This window comes from Symphodus melops (genome assembly GCF_947650265.1).
Source record: "Symphodus melops genome assembly, chromosome: 16".
Taxonomy (NCBI): Eukaryota; Metazoa; Chordata; class Actinopteri; order Labriformes; family Labridae; genus Symphodus; species Symphodus melops.
Window position 1 is genome coordinate 7,298,486 of NC_136706.1, and position 17,381 is coordinate 7,315,866.

Genomic DNA, 17,381 nt, shown 5'->3' on the forward strand with positions numbered 1-17,381 from the left:
TAACTGACTACATCTGCCTTTTCCGCTCTTTCCCACTTCTCTTTTCCCTCTCACTGTCGCTGCTCATATCCCATCACGCTGGTTCAGACCCGGCATCTCAGGGCTTAGCCTGCAACAAATACAGCCCACCAGAGAGATTAGAGGGCTACATAAGCCAGGGCTAGAGCCAGCTTCCCTCTCTATCTGTTTGTTTGCCTCAACTTTCTTGCATAGATTTTTCTAACTAATGACCTTAGAGGGCTGAAGATGGCATTTAAGCAGGCATTTGGGAGATGCATGCCCTGGTATGCTCCGTCTTATTCAAAAACGGCCTTTTGCTGTTAAAAACTGACCAACAGAATACTCCTTTTTAACCTATGCATTTTAATGAGAATTGCATAAGCAGCATGTAAGGCCATTTCTTCATCTGTATCCTAATTAATGCAATGAGACAGGTACTCTGGATGATGGCCTACATCAGGCCGGCTTAAAAGAATTTCGCTGCAGGAGCCCCTGGTGGTTTATTCCTCTTCATGGAACAAGCCTGAAAAAAAAAAAGTTCCCATTTCCCAGCTTTTTCAAACTGCAGTGGGCGTGACATTTAGCTTTGCAAAACCACTGTGCTTTTTTTTCTTTTTTCTTTTTTTTCGGCCAAGAAGAAATGTCAAAGAGAGAAACCAGCACATGCTGTTGTGGAACAAAACAAGGCACAGAAAGACCTTATTTATTCCAGGGTTTGTTTAGCAGATGCATGTGCTGCACTCAGCGACTTGTGCGGTCAGCAGAAGTCAGCAAACTTAAGCTGGTCTTCTTAATAACAGCAGGGTTTAAAGTTCGATCCAAAGTAAGTTTTGACCGCGGACCGCAGCAATGAGCAGCTGTCTACACAATTCACAAGATCATAGGCCGACTACAAGATCATGTGGGAATCTAAAGAAAAATGAACAAACATGTTGCTTTGTCTTTCTAAAGATGACTTACAACCAATTCCTCGTTGTGAAGAAGCAAAAGTCAGAAGGATCACTAACGTAACTTAAACCGAAAAGTCCTTGAAATCCAAACAATAAATACTCAGGGTATTATTTTCTGGATACTCAAATTGGCGTATGTAGGACAGACAAATGTTGCCCTTGTGAAAGCCAGGTCACCTTTCCATGGCTGAAAAAGATCTGTCAAATAACAGAAGCAAAGCCTGAGGAATCCTGACTTTTAACACCCAACACATTGGAGCCCTTTAGACATTGCAATTATTCAGCGTCTTCATCTGATAACCCCAACAAAACCAACAACTTTGTCTTTAACAACCTAGTCCACCAGTTTGTAACTGAGAGTTTCTGTTGAAAAGGATAAACCCTCGCTTGCTTGAGAGAGCCAGACATAAGTGGGTAACATGTACATTGGATACACACAACTATAACAAACACTTTTTTTTTTCTCCCCTAACTATCCGCAATGCCCTCAATCTTTCATGGATATACAAGACACATCTTTGACTGACAATGTTCTCTGATTCGGTAAGTTCAAATGTGGTTCACCATGTAGAACCAACGTAGGTCTGTGAGGGAGCAGAGGAGCGCTAATACAGCGCCCTAATGTTCAATACTCAGCAGAGGCTATGCTGTTCAAGAGCATCATGTGTTTCATTAGTTTAGGTGATTAATGAGTGCTTCACTACAGTGTGGGCTGCAGAGAAAATTGAGTGTCTCCATTTTATCTACAATCATCTCTTTCCTCCCTCAACTCTCCCCCTCAAGCTTATAAATGATAGTGCGTGTATGCAATTAACACAGTGTACACACTGTATGTAAACATGAAACGTAAGTATGTCCAAATAACGCAAACACAAATCCTTTTATGAATCCAACGGACATGTGTTTAGTCTCATAAGCCCTGCAGCACAAGTGTTGGGGGAAGGGGTTGCAATTTGCGTGTTGCACCACAAATATTAACATTCCCAATCTGTTGTGTTGCGCTACAGCGGATAGAAGCGACACGACTTGGAGAGTGTTAATAAATCATGATTATGATGCACCATTGGCTGCAGTTTCCCTCGACAGCCAGTGAATAAACTCCATCCCAATTCTGTCTGTGGGCACACCCTGCATGATGATCCAAGTCGTTAAGTAATTATACAGCAATTAAGATTCTGATAGGAGAAACAGCAGGTTGGGCCGCCCCCCCTAGTGAAAAAATGCGAACAGGGTGTCTTTAATCGACTTACTTTGATAGTTCCCCTTGACCTGAACTTATGGATTTATAGAGAGCTTCCGCGGTTTGTTTGTTTGCCTCCTTCGTTTTTTTATTAAAGACAAGCCAGCAGGCCTTCAGAATTCGACATGCCATCATCATCCATTTGAAAAAGGAAACGCTAATTTTACCCAGCTAATGCTATTCAACCTGAGAGCGACACGCCAAGGGACACAACACACTGGAGATTTTTTATCCATGACTCAGAGGACACATCGGGCTTCCATATTTAACGCTCGTTCATCTTGTGCCATGTTGTATTTTTAAAACATCCTGAGAACAAGTACGTGTGTATGTGTGTGTGTGCGTTAAGAGATCCGTCACAGTCTGAGCAGATTCATCAGGGGTGAACAGGTTCGAAAATGCCTTCAATCTCAACCTGCTGAGTTTAAACTGAACTTAGCGTGATGTTTATCAGTAAACCAGGCTCATGAAGTGGGATGGGGGAATCCTACCAAAACAGCACACACAAGCACAACTGATTTCTCAAACAATGTCACCATTTTTCCACTGATTTCCGGCATGATTTTAATTTTAAATCCTGTCTTACAAAAAAAAAAAAAAAAAAAAAAAAAACTTTTACATGAAACACATCCTTTGGAAGAACTGTGGAACTTTCCAGGAATCTTTGGTAACCAGCGGCAGCATTACGTAGAGGTCACTAAGTGCATGTTGGTTCAGTTCATGCAGGACCAGGAGATGTGGAAGATCAGGATGCGACCTGTCATGGCTGACAAGAGCACACAGGCAACGACAGCCCAAAATATTCTCATGAGGAGGAAGCTGGCGCTACGTCAGATTTGAAGGTAAATGCATACACAAAAGGTCCAAACAACATACAACAACAAAAAATAAGTCAAAAACACAAACACTGGACTGTGGTTTATAGGCAAATGGAAAAGAGATGCACTGATTTTAAGGCTAAATTCAAAACCTATTTTCTCCCAAGCAAACAAATATTTACTCTTTTTGGATGTTATTGTGGTTGAATTTCTGTCATTACTTCACTAAATATGTATTGTTAACTCACTGTTCCTGATGTCAGTCAGACCTGTTACAGTTCAGCTTTGTTTAGAAACCAAGGACAGTTTGGAGTGTCAACAGCTCTTCCTGGTGTCTGCAAAGATGTTTGGGAATACTTGATGTTCACTCCAAGCTCCTAGACGCCACAGATTATTCTAGGTGGGTCAATGTGGCATGACCCTGATAATGATAATGTCTATAGAAGACCCTGATAATGATAATGTCTATAGAAGACCCGGATAATTATAATGTCTATAGAATACCTTCAGAGCCTTTGGAAGTGTCTGGCAGTTATCTTTGTGCTTGACACTGAACCGCACGTGTGACACTAAATCATGTCTCCTGCACTATTCATCTGACGTATAAACTTTCATCAACGTGAGCCATCTGAGTCTAAGGAGTCATTGTGTGGAGTCAAGTCTTGATAATTTCCTTGACAGCTATGTGCAGTCGCTCTTCAAGGTTGTATTTGATTTTCTTTCACGCTTTAAATGTTTGAGCATTGCTTTGTGGTGTGAATGGATTTACTGTATCTGGTCCATGACTGTGGAGACTATATGCTCGTGTTCCTGTTTTTACCTCAATGTAAAGCACCATGTACGACACCAATGGAATGTATATAGCTACTGTATATGCTTATTGCTAGAAAAAAATACTTTGTTTTAGTCTATGCTGTTTGACCTTTTAGAATACCAATATAGAAAATATAGGCCTATCTATGAAAGACAAGAGGACCCAAAAAAAAGAGTAGAAACAAGGAGTAGAAACTTTGTTTGACATGTCAAGGACATGTGAAAATCGCTGAGAGGAAGAAACTGAAGACTGTGAGAGGCTGACTAGGGAACCTGGGGAACAAGAAGGAGGACAAGTGTGTGTGTTTGAAAGAGAAACAGAGGGCCATCTAGATTGAGAAGAGACATAAAAGACACAGGAAATCTGTAAGCAAATTAGACATCATTAGCCAAGAGGCGGTTAACAAGCCTAATTAGAGGGGAGGCAGGCAGGCAGTGATACCAGACTCGCTTCCGGACCTCAGTCACACACACCCGCTCACACACAGAGTCCTGTAAACACACATATAGTCCCAAACATAACTCACACACTCACAGCCAAAGCTTCAGGCACCTTCTAACTAGGTCAGATCTCCGATACTTTAAGTCTGAGGGTAGGAGGGAGAGATAGAGAGGAAGAAAGAGATTGTGGAAAGATAAAAGATGGAAGGTGGGACCTTGGATTGGGGAGTCGTCTGCTCATGGTGAGATGGAGGGACTTGGTAAAAGCTGTCTGAATGAGATAGCGTGGAAAGGATTCAAGGAGAAAAAGTTACACACATACAGTACATATGAATAACGGCAAAGGTGTTGAATTGTTTACAATCCCAGCAGCTACTCTTTTATTTCTTTCAGTTACAGTACACTGCGTTAGGGATATGAATCTGGAGAGAAACTGCAGCTGCTGTTATCTCCCATAAAACGACACGTGTGCTAAATGCACTCCTCTGGTTTCCCTCTTATTATGGAGATTAGTTGCGTGAAATGAAGATATTGCCACATTAGTGCTGCCATCCACTTCTCAGTTTGAGTGATGGCAGGCCAATGCTCCTGAGGGATGACTGAGTTACATTCCCTTGAAGCGGTGATGACTGGATGGAGAGACACAGAGAAGTTTCAGTCAAACAGCCCGCATCTCTGTTTGTTCCTGCTGCTCTCTCAGAGGCACTGTGACAGAAAATATTGTCTCGGCAACCTCTGATGATCCTTCATCTTACGTAACGATGGCCGCTGAATTCAGATGAATGACTACATTGACTTAGAAGAGACTTAGATCAGTTGGATATTTTAGAATATTACAACTTTAAACGGTTGTGCTGCTTAAAAGAGAGGGCAGACATTGCTGGCACAGCAAATATCGTCTTGGTAAAAGTTTTGACTTGACTTGTAAATAGAGGTGTTTATATATATATATATATATATATAAAGAATCATTCTGATGTTTTAATTACAACCATTTTGACTCTATAACTTTAAATAGCATGAATACAAGGAAACATGTATCCTGTTATAGAGTGTAGTGCTTCCATTCAGGATAGGAAGAAGCAACCATCGTACCTGAAGCACATCAATCTAATGTGGAAATCAACAGAGATGTGCCCACCAAACCTGCAGCCGCTTAAATAACCACCTCAGGTTTGGCAACACAAGTGAGTCCCCCATAGTGCCTGTTATCTAAATACCTAACTAACTACTACACAGTGTGTTTATTAAGTTAGGTAAAGGAAACCATTTTGGCCTCAATCAGTAGTCATGACAACTGCAATGTCCTCAAATTTTTTACATGACTCACCTTTTCATTTTTACACTAGAACACTCAAGCTGCAAGTTTCATCAGTCCTACAAGCTCGTGACCTTGTTGGATGCATACAGTAAATGATCAAAAGCAGTCAGCTTGTGTGACCAAAATAAATAGAATCTCAATCTTAATCTCAACAAAGTGGTGCCAGACGCCTTTATTAGTTATCCTGTACAGTTCACGTCACTCCTTTTCGGTCAATGTACCTCTCCTTTATTTATTTTATCGATTTGATTTTCATTGTGAACTCTGTAATTTACTTGCTTCTTATCTTTGGGTTGCTGCAACGTCCAAATATCCACTCTGGAGATCAATCAAGTGCTATCTTATCTCATCTTATTTCATTTTTATGCAGCCTTTGGGCAAGTTCGATACAATCCTGAATCAAAGCAACACAAGGTGTTGGCTGGCCTGCAGCCAGTCAAAAGTGGCAGCAGTGTACATTTTCTTCTATCACCTTGAAAGCAGGGAAGCAGCTTGACGACTGCACTTTGCACTGATAGGGAAAAAAGAACATGCAATTAATGTTATTTAAAAATCATTAAAGGGGGCTGCAGGGCAAGCAGTCAGATCACGCCCCATGTACAGAGGCAATGGTCCTCCAATGGGGCCTCCTGGATTTGACTCCAATCCTATTACTTTCTCATTTTCACTATACACTGCCCTATCCAAATGATGGCATAAAACCCTAAAATCTATCTAAAAACCTCCCACAAAGTTTGTTGATTTTAGACCTAATTCACATTACCTTGTGAGCGCTGACTGATCTTTCATAAAGTATGCATCGATTGACTCTGGATACAGTGCGTTTCTTTCAGATTTAACTCTCAGTTGAATGTTTGAGGTTTCAAGCTCAAGCTGATATACTTTCTTTTTTTTCTTCATATTAATATTTTTTTTTAACTTCATCAAAGCCATAGAAGACTTTGTTCAGCTGTTTTAAGGGCAGTGGAGCACTCTTTGTGACGAGTAAATTGACTTTGGCAAAGCACCCGGATGGAGTTTAAATATAAAAAGTTCTGCACTTAATTTGTGAAATTACTTTTCAGGCTTTTTAGGTCAAACTTTGTCGAGTGGTTGCAGGAAGAAATTAAACCGTCAGTCAGTTAAACACAGTTTAGCATATGCAAAAGATACCTGTTTCTGGATGACATGTGCCATGCTGATGGCAGTTGCATGGCACACATGTAGAGAGTGGTCCCCTGCCAGGGATTTCCCGAGTGAATCCTGGGGAGCATTGCTCACAGAACTGGCCTGCAAAACCCAAAGGACAGGAACAAGATTCCACCCAATGGGCAGGAGGGCCAGCTGGACTAGATGAGATGACAGCAGAGGTCAGGGTTACCTTCGCAAGCTGCGATGTGTCTGGAGAGGATGGAAGAGAAAAAAAGCAGAAAAGTCTCTTTGTCATAAAACTGCTGCTCACAAAGGTCAGTGATAAACAGGTAATTGTTGCCTCAGGGGCCTTTTGAAGTGTTTGTGCTACCACCATTTCTCGAGAATTAGTATAACGTGTATGTGTGCTTTTGTGTAGGTGTATGTGTGAGTTTGTGGGTCTTTATCTTGTTAAGCAGCAGGTTATTAGCATTTGTTGCAGTGCTGTCCCTCCCTCCCTGTCTCATTACAGGTTCTGGCCTGTGTCTACCGTTTACAGTCACACACCTACACACACAATAACAGATTCATCCACCCACACGTGCCCATTAAATGTCACACATAAAGCTCACTAACACATGCACACGTGCACGCCCACACACACACACACACACACACACACACACACACACACACACACACACACACACACACACACACACACACACACACACACACACACACACACACACACACACACACACACACACACACACACACACACACACACACACACACACACACACACACACACACACACACACTCATCACCATGGGGAATTTTTCATAAAGCAAATGAGTAAATCACGGCAGCAGAGCAAGACGAGAAGAAAAGACATAATTCTTGCAGGAGACAAGTTACACATTGTTCCTGTGCAGTTTTCAAGATCCCCTTCTGCTCAATGAATAGCAGTGGTGGACAGTAACAAAGTAAAGTAATTGACAGTTTTTTTGAGGTTCTATATTTTACGTGAGTGTTGTTTTGTGTGCATTCATATTTTGGCTTCATCCTGTTCATTGGGTTGAGTATGACGTATGCTGTCTATTTGTATATACAGTTTATGCAACTGAGCAACACAGATAAACATTTAGCTCGCAAGTGTGATAGACATGACTCAGTTAGAGAGTTAGGTAGAGACAGCAACCTTTTCATCTATCCAGCTAGCTCGTTAGCTTTAAGCTAGCTCGGTAGGCAGCTCCAGAAAGACCATTTTCTAGACAGTCAGACAGACAGATAAACTAAATGCAAATGAATAGCTGCATAATGGGAGACATTTATGAGGACAAAACAGCGAGGACTTAGAAAGTGGAAGAACCAGGAGAGAGGATGGAGTCTTTCATTTTTACAAGTCATGATCCAGCCAATCCTTCAGCACTAATGAAACCCAGTTCATTTACACCTCTAAGGGATAATCGGTGGGCAAGACTCTCCTCTTTCCCTCTCCTTGATCCATCATAGCCTCTACCCCTTTACACTCCTCTGCCTCCTGAATTCTATTTTCTCATTCAGCGGGGGACAATGTGCAATTAAAACCGTTTTCCGACACTGTACCCTATATTTCAGTTAATTTAAAAAAAATCACTTAAAGTCAGGCAGTGCAAGTTCCCCCCATCAATCCTCGCTCCAGGAAACCTTGTCAGAAAAGTTGAGCTTTTAATACCATCGTTCACTTCCGCCCTTTGGACTATGACAATGAAGCTCTCTTTAAGTACCTGTACGTTAAGCCATTAGGCCGCAAAACTTCCAATATGCCTATATGTACCTTTAATGTCAATTCTTGAGGCAGACAAAAAGAAAGGCTATTACTATGACTGCTGTCAAAGCCTTGCCTTTATAGTCTAAAGACAATGCTGCCATTAACATAACACAGTCCTCTTGTAAAAGACTTTCTTTGCTGCAGAAGGAAATGTAACGAGTAAAGGAGAAAGATGAGAGGACAGCTTTATGGGATTTTGAAATTAAAGTTTGCCGTGCAGCCCGCAGCGATAAGACACTTCTAACACTGTTTGAGAATGTCTTTTCAAACCTAACACAAGTCATTAACAGAGTTTCTCTTCTGTGATGTGCAGTAGATGCAGTGTAAACTGTGTGTTTGACTTTGTTTGCTCAGTCGTGTGGGCGGGCGCTTACAGTAAACAGTTGGCTGGGATATGCATGGCTTTGTTTCTTTTTCTGGGTGCACAAACTTCTGTACAAGTCGTTTTTGCATGCACAGTCATAGTGTGTGTCACAATGCCTCTTCTGAGAATCTAATTAAAATGGTGTAAGTGAGTGTGAGAGAGCTGGTGATTTTGGCCAGCTGTTCCGTCTTCCCCGGGCTTTAATCTGCCTTAATGCCTCTCAGATCCCACCCGTAGTTTACAGTGACTATCAGATAGAAAGCAAGGAAGGACATGATGGAAAAATAAGAGGAGGATTTCAAGAACTAGTCCCTTACATCAGGGAATAAATGTCCTGTTTTATGCTGAGCTACATTTGGAACAGTCGAAATATTCCATGAATAACAACACTGACATTGTTTCAGGGGCAATCTCTGGTGCAGTTTTAATAATTCGTGCCTCGGTGTGATGATTTGAAGTTTTTAGAATTTTTCAGTGGCAAACTGGCTTGACATTCAGTAATATTAGAATGAGTTTTTCTCTAGCATAATGCACATGTGCTATATAGTCCCAAAGGCTGTTCAAGAAAAGAACGAGCAGGGTCTTGAGCTCCCCCGAAAAAGCTCCTCTTCCCTAAAACAAATTGTAAACATGGAGCAAAAACATGTAATATTTAACTTCACTTCATTCATAGCAAAGAATAATGCAGATGATGTCAGGGATTATCTACCGACGGTTAAGTCCAGCAGAGGGCAATGAGAAGGGGTTTGAGGAAAGGAATGTTTTGGACAAACCATGTGTTGATTTTGTACGTTTGCATCTCGAGCTGAAGGTCGGCTAATTCTCTCCTGTTCTGTGTGGCTTCAGCTAACTTTAGCTACAGCTGGCAGTCGGCTGCTAGATAGCAGCATATGTGTTTTTCCGTTTCCATTTAAAAGTAGGAAAATGCTGCTCTATATACAGTATGTGACTACAGCCAGTTCTACATTCATACTTTTAAATTTCATTAATGCTGTATTTGTTGTGTTGATGATGATTTTGGATTGTATTTGTTCTGGTTGTTGTATAAGTATTTATTTGACTGTTCTCCCTTTTGGGCCAGATTAATTATACTTGCATAACGTATCTATTTTTATGTTAATCTAGTTATACATTAACATATTATCTTTTCTTTTTATTGTAATGCCACTGCAGTGCCATCTTTCAAACAGCAGAATTTCCTGCTTTAATAATCCTGCCCTATCATAGCTCCCCACAAACACAATTTCCTGCCACTGCCGTGTCACAACCCATGGTGAAAAAAATCACTAAATGTATCGTCTAGGTTGGCAAACTGCACAGTGCAAAATATAAATGACACACAATATGAAGCCTAACAATATAAAGCCTTAGCTTATTGTCTTACATACATCAATTGAGGGCTATGTCAAGTCATTGCAGACAATAAAGGGGTGTGCAATGACACAATCATACAAACTTACAGTTGTGTCCTCCAGCGTTGCTAATGCTGAGAGCTGTCAGGTTGTGTAGGAGATGTTGGAACTCAAAGGCAGACACTGACGGTTTAAATCTTCTCTCATTTTCGTGAAGTCTAAAATGATGAGACAGAAAACACATCGTTAGCATTTTATTTGCACAGTGCTTTTGAATTCAAAAAGACTGTGACAAAACATCAACAGCATGACATTTCACAGGTAAAACAACCTCTAATAGTGTGGCTGATTTATGAACAACGGCAATAGTTTTTATAGCAATTTACTAACCGCCCCACAACTTGGAAGATAATAAATGCCCTGACACGTGCTTGACTTTTAATGGAAATTTATCTACAGCACTTCCTGCAGACACACACTGCTAAGAAAAATGTAAATGTGCTGACTTCAACACATATTCAGGGCCTTGATCATTGAGCTTTGCCATCTGCTGAAGGATGTTCTGCAAAGCCAGCCTGCATAGCTGACATCTGCCTGTTTTACTCGAGGTAGCATGAACTCTTTCCATCTTGATGAGAAGTGATGCGTCAACTCCACACAAGTGATGTTGTGTTACAATTTCATCCCCTGTACCCTTTGAACGTCCAAAAGGGGCGGAGCAGCACATGATACGTACTGTGAGCCTTATGACTACGTATAGGAAACAATTACTGTACACCTAGAACTTACTTGGCGTCTAAAAGGACTTATCACATTTCATTATTCTCCCTTTCAAATAAGCCATTTATGTGTGTTACATTTGCTGTCAAAATGTTAAAAGTAATGATTAAGGTTCAGGTTCCCTTTTGCTCTAAGAGTTAAAGGCCCATTAGGATCTAAATACCACTAGCATGGCAAAATGGATGATACTACCGTTGCCATTACTTTCATCCACACTAAAGTATATTATAACCCCTATTGAAATGTGTTCAGACATTCATGATCCACCCCTTTATATACACCTTTATACACCCTAGTTTGCTTCCAACTGTCAATGAATTTGGCTATGTAGCAGACATATGTTTCTGCTTATTTTCCTGAGCTTTAGTAAAAAATGTAAAATGATAGACTTTTCAATATGGTGAATCACAGGTGTTGGTATTCATTTTTTTTATTTTTTTTTTAAATGTCAATGTTTGAATGTCAGACGTTTTGCTCTTTGGCTTTTAAAAGTTGGAAAATGGTTTGCGTATAACCCCATAACAAGAGCAAAGAGATGTATATACAGTATCAGTGTTTAGTACTAAAGCTATTTTAACGTCTAACAAGCAGTTTGACAGAGCACATTTTCCCCTGGAGTAAAGCTTCATAGAGCTGCTACGGCTGTTGACTCTCAGTCTTTTTAATAAAGGCATTTGTTACAACTTATAAACCATAATTATGAAGGGCACCTTAGTTAAAAGAGATACGTTATTATAATAAATGAACCCTGTAATTACAAGAAAAAAAAAACTCAAAACCTTTAGTTTGTTGACCATATCAGTCAAAGTTAGACCTTCCATGTGTGAGTGTGATGGCCTCTATTTTATTAGGTCAACTGTTCTTAGTGAGACACCATCACTTTCTTGATGCTTCATTTGGTGCATGGCTTGCTTCTGTCTTAGCATTCACATTTAAACTGTGCACTCAAGTGTGCGTGTGTGCGTGTGTGTGTGTGTGTGTGTGCGTGTGCGTGTGTGTGTGTGTGTGTGTGTGTGCGTGAGTTCATCCCTGGCTTGCCACACAGAGTCACCATTTATGCGGCGGGTCCTTGTTCCCTGGCCTGACATGTAGGCACAGTAATAAAGAGAGGCAATTACAAACTGGGCCTCAAAGCCATGGTAATGGAGCTGGTCAGACAGCGATAAGCAGAGTGTGCATGAAAGTGAACAAACTCCCAGTCAGGCTTTCCCTATGGAGCGTCAGTGTCCCTTTTAATCAGCACCAAGCAGAGCGTGGAGAGCCACACTGTAATTAAGCCTGCTCCGCGGAGGATGAGGGGAGATCATCAGGAGAGAAAAGCCCAAAAGAACACAGGACACACATCCACATACAAGTATCCTTACTGAAAGCAGAGACAGAGATAAGTGGTGATCAAGAGAGAACGACATTAATGATGTGTTGAGAGAAACTTAGACATGATAGAATACAGGAGGATAATTAAACATGATAGTGAGAGTTAATCTGAAAAATATTTGAATTAAGGAATTAGAACATGTATGGGAGAATGTTATTAGCATGTTCTTAGTGTGCTAATCTTCTGTTGAAAAAACACAATTTAATTACCGTAAATTCCGTACTATTGAGCGCACCTGGATATAAGCCGCACCGGCTAAAAATAAGTAAATAAATGTATTTGTACATATATAAGCCGCACTTGATTATAAGCCGCAGGTGTCCACGCTATAACAAGAGCTATTTACACAGACGTAGGCTACCGGTAACATCCGCAAATACTGTAGCGTCCGTACGGACGTTAAAGGACGACGAGAGCGTTCAAATAATAATTTTTAATAACCCGATCACTGTCGGCCGTGACCACGCCGTTTACAGCAGAGAGCAACACATAACTTGCCGTAACAATCCAACTCTCTCCTCCAGCGTTCTCTCATACAGCCACTCAACACGTTCTCGGTGGTGCATTCACTGACTCTCCACATAATCGGAATTATGAACACATTATCAACTACTGACTTTACAACATGAACCGTTACAATACGAAGCCTAGCCGACGGTGTCTGTAACACGGCTGATGAAAAAGATGACCGTAATATATTTCACAAGAAAAAGTCCATCCATTCACTGCCTCAGAATGACTTCATTACTCACTTCCTCAGTCTCTGTTGTCGCTGTCAGTGTCATCTTAACGTGCAGCAGCTCTGTTAGCTTTTTTGACAGCCAGGTCGATCGCCTTTAACTTGAAAGCTGCATCATATGCATTTCTCCGTGTGTTTTCCATGATGAGGGTGCGTGCATGAAGCGCAAAATGACTGATATTAAGATCCGACGTGACGAAGTCAAATGTTTTTGCGGCAGAAGCTCATTGTCCCCCATAAAAAATCCATGCATTAGCCGCACCGGAGTAGAAGCCGCAGTGCTCGAAGTGTGAGAAAAAAGTAGCGGCTTATAGTCCGGAATTTACGGTAAAGTGTTTCTAAATGGAATGGCAGCTGTGAAACGCTGGCATCCTTCTCACTTTTTGAGAGTTGCTGTGTCTTGAAATTGGTCAATTTATCGTTGGCTCAGGTCCCTATCAACAAGATTTCCTCATCAGCCTTGGGGCAAAGCCCCTGTGCAGGACATGCAACTGGGAAAAAAAATGCTTTATTAAAAGTTATGGCTGACAGTTTGACAAGCATCCTGGAAATGACCAAGCTTGGATTCCTTTAAAGTAGATTGTTGATGTTTCAACCCTTACATACTGTTCATATTTGATCTTCTTATAAAGTACATCTAGCCTATCTAGCATTCATAAATGGTTAATCAATATTGAATGTTTAAGAGAGCAGGGAAAGTGTATTTTTTTAGGTTTTACACAATTAGTTTTTTTTTTATAATGACGATTTTAGGATGGTTTTGATGTTGATCAAAGCTCTCAAGAACAGATGTACTTTGCCTGAACTGTGCGTCTGATCAGACTAAAAGCTGTTTGTTCACACTTACTCACGGTTTGTATGTAATGTATTTGTATTGTAATGTATGTCACTTTAAAGTTGTAAAATTGTGGAAACATCCTACGCCCCATTCTACAAAAGACATGAAAACATTTCAAAAAGAATTATTCCACATACATTTTCCTGACAATGAAAATGGCAAGAACCATTCTGCAACTATTGGGGATTATTTTATCCATTAAAACCATGAAAACCATCGACCCCCTCAAAATCACTATTATATACTGATATCTATTTGTTGTTCATGTTACTAGAAGGAGCGCCACATTAATCAGAGTGTAACAAAAAACCTAAAGAGATTCCGGCTTTGTATGGTGTAATGTTAACAAAAGTAATTTTCACTCTTGAAAATATCGAGATAGTTTCAGGACTGCTTCGAATATTCTCCTGACCTGGCTGTTTATGCATCTCAGCTGACTATTCCTTTCAGACAGGAGCGGGGGCAGGGGGTCCCGCGAGGAAAGACTTGAAGTCAGCAGTTGATCCAATGGAGTCAAATGAGAATATTTGCCTTTATATCAATGTTATGTGTAGTTCAACGGAATCGCACTATCAACATAAGAGCGGAGAATGACATAATGGAGAACAGAAAACGCAACGCAGCCCTTTTATGACGTGCATACACTCTTTGAACTGTGCAGCGGTCACAGGATATACAGTAAACCTCACTCCCCCTCCCGTTATCTCAAGGTAAATTCTCTGGATAATATCCTGCTGCATTCTCTCATCAGCCCAGAGTTCTTACAGGATGTTTATGGACACGTGAAAGCCTTTAAAGTTCATAGATCAATTCTGCAGCCTTGCACAGAAAAGTTGCAGAATTGATCGGTGAACTCTGCTTCAAAGCTTTCTGCCATTGTTGGAGCAGCTCTCGGTTTTTTTTCCTCTGTGTAACATTAAGTTTTTGAGACGTGCACATCCAAAGCTTCACAAGACTGATGTTATGCGTTCATGTAGGCGTACTGTAGTTAAGAGCTAGTGCACCCAGTGCTTTAATGGAGACCACGAGATCAAATGTATTTTTTTTCCCACACGCTTTAATGACAAGTACAATTATTGCTCTAGAGTGAACTGTAAGATTTGACTGAATTAGTATGAACTAATTTTTCTACATGAAGTTAACAGACACACGTAATGTCTAAACAAACACTATCCATGGATGGAATGCAAATATTTACGTGAGCCCTGGCTATTCAGAGGAATATACATGCATGTACAGTATACAGAGCACAGGCCTTGTTAGGGCTGTTATTGGAGAGGGGGGGGGGGTTGATAAATGACAGACCCTGGGACATTTCATTTTCCTCCCACTTTGCTTCGGCACCGCCAGCAAAATATGTATCCTTTTGTTTATGTCGTCAGATTCCGATTTCTGCTCAACATACTGCGCTGGCCCTGATCTATGAGCAAAGTCAGTGAATTTTCAAATCGTGACAGAAATGTGCTCGGTATACCAGAAGGGACTACATGTCCCTGTTACTACAAGCACTGTGCTGATTGATGCAACACCTTCTCTTACACCTTCTAATGACGTTCATTTGCAGAGTTTCCTGAAGTACTTCTTTTGTCATGTAAAATAAAGAACAGCCGATCACCCCGACTAGCTGTATGCACAATGTGAAGAAGGTTTATCAAGCGTGTGTTAAAAAGTAGCTGAGCATCTGAGGGGCTCCTTATAGCATAAATATTATGCATGCAGGCAGGCAGCAGACATACACATACACCTACAACTAAGGCAATAAAAGCTCCCCGCCTACTGGTTTCAAGGGAACAGAAAGTGAACAGAGGGAACATCAGAGAGAAGAGTGAGTGATACCTTACATAAGCCATTCACCTCCTCCTTTCATCAATCCCTTCTGCTCAAATCCCAGAGCTTCCATATATTTTGCCTTCATCTCATTTTGAAATGATGTTTTCACCGGGTGGGAACACACAGCCACTTAACGGGTTAATATATTTGCCAGCTATGAATACAGATGCTGTCAGTCAAGAGAGATGTGGAGTGTGTGTTTTCCGCTCATGTTTATTTATGCATTCACACGCCTTTAGCAAAACACTTGGAAAATGGAACTACGCCTATTGCCATTTGTAAAACCTGATTATCATCATTAACTTTTTTTTTTTTTTTTTTTTTTTTTTACATATGGTGCATTAGATTGTTTCAAATCACACTGCCAGATGGCCACATGGATTAATGTGTTTGTGTGGAAGCTCAGGCTTGCACACGTTTTTTTTTTTTACACGTCTGCACGTTTTGTGTGACGGATAGAGGACGGGAATAGCAGAGGGAGTACGAGCGAGTGACATGGAGCATGTAGTGAAGTGCATCTGTGCGTGTACCTGAGAAGTGTAATGAGATTGTAGGAGAACTTCACCAGAGAAGAAAACTTAATGACAGTCTCTGTCCCTCAAGCTCCAGTGCATTTCAGAAAGGGAACCAAAGAGCTTCTTAAGCTCCTGCTCTTGGTGCGAAGGGGAAACTCGTTATTAGTGTGCAGACACCAGAGAAAAACATGGAGGATCTGTAAAAGACATAAAGATTGTGTCCCAGTCCACGCAGGCACTGGATTCAGTAGCACAAGCAACAAAAGCTAAAGCTGCTTCTCCATGATCTAATAATCTAATAAACTAAACTAAACTTAACAAGTGTATCATCTGGATGGTGGATGTACAACTGCAGCAGGTACCTGTTTTCAGCCAAAGAAACTCAATTACAGTTACAAGTCCACCACAATTCAGCAGATAAAACAAGTCATCAAATAAATAGCAAGCTATCTCCTGCGGTACTTTTAAAACTGAGGCCAAACCTAAACTGAGAGGATGTTGTTTCAAATCATTGAAGCTCTCAAGCAAGGACAACACCAAGACCACATCCTAAAAAAAAAAAAAACTCATCCCTCCTCCTTTTTCTCAAGTCCTTCTCTCATCCTCTTTCTTCTGTCCTTCTTTTTCTCCATAGGATCCGGAGAGAATTCGTCAATCCTGCATGCTCTAGCCAATCCCTTACAAAAAGCTCCTCAACAATTCAGACAGCAAACTGAGTGACACTGAGGAAATTTGTTTTCTTACACACATCAAGGAATTCTCTAAAACCACCTTATCTATGGTGTGGTCCTTAACTTAGCTAGTTAAGTGGTTGATGAGACCTTCAGTTATTTGTGAACGTCACAGGGGCACAAAAGAGCAGAATGAGAGGATCATTACGAGTGAATGAATTACTCTAATTGGACTATAACTATTCATCAAATGCTCTTGCCCAAAGTTGTGAATCTACAAACTCTAAGATCTGTTTCCATGCTGCCACAAATTCACAAACAAAACCCAAGATAGACGCAATATCTGCTTACATTTCTGGTATGGAAGTCCTTGCGTTCTACAGTTTTATTCTATCTGAGCTGTTCAG

The 17,381-nt window shown here is 40.8% G+C and overlaps 1 protein-coding gene across 1 annotated transcript in view; it reads right to left on the minus strand.

Annotated features, from left to right (window-relative positions):
* Positions 1-17,381, minus strand: part of lamc3 (laminin, gamma 3) — a 112,861-nt gene that overhangs the window by 26,143 nt on the left and 69,337 nt on the right. The window contains exons 11-12 of the mRNA XM_079364220.1: positions 10,335-10,444; positions 6,736-6,963 (exon numbers count right to left, since the gene is read on the minus strand). Of these exons, the coding sequence (XP_079220346.1) occupies positions 6,736-6,963; positions 10,335-10,444 (338 nt within the window). The remainder of the gene's footprint in view (positions 1-6,735; positions 6,964-10,334; positions 10,445-17,381) is intronic.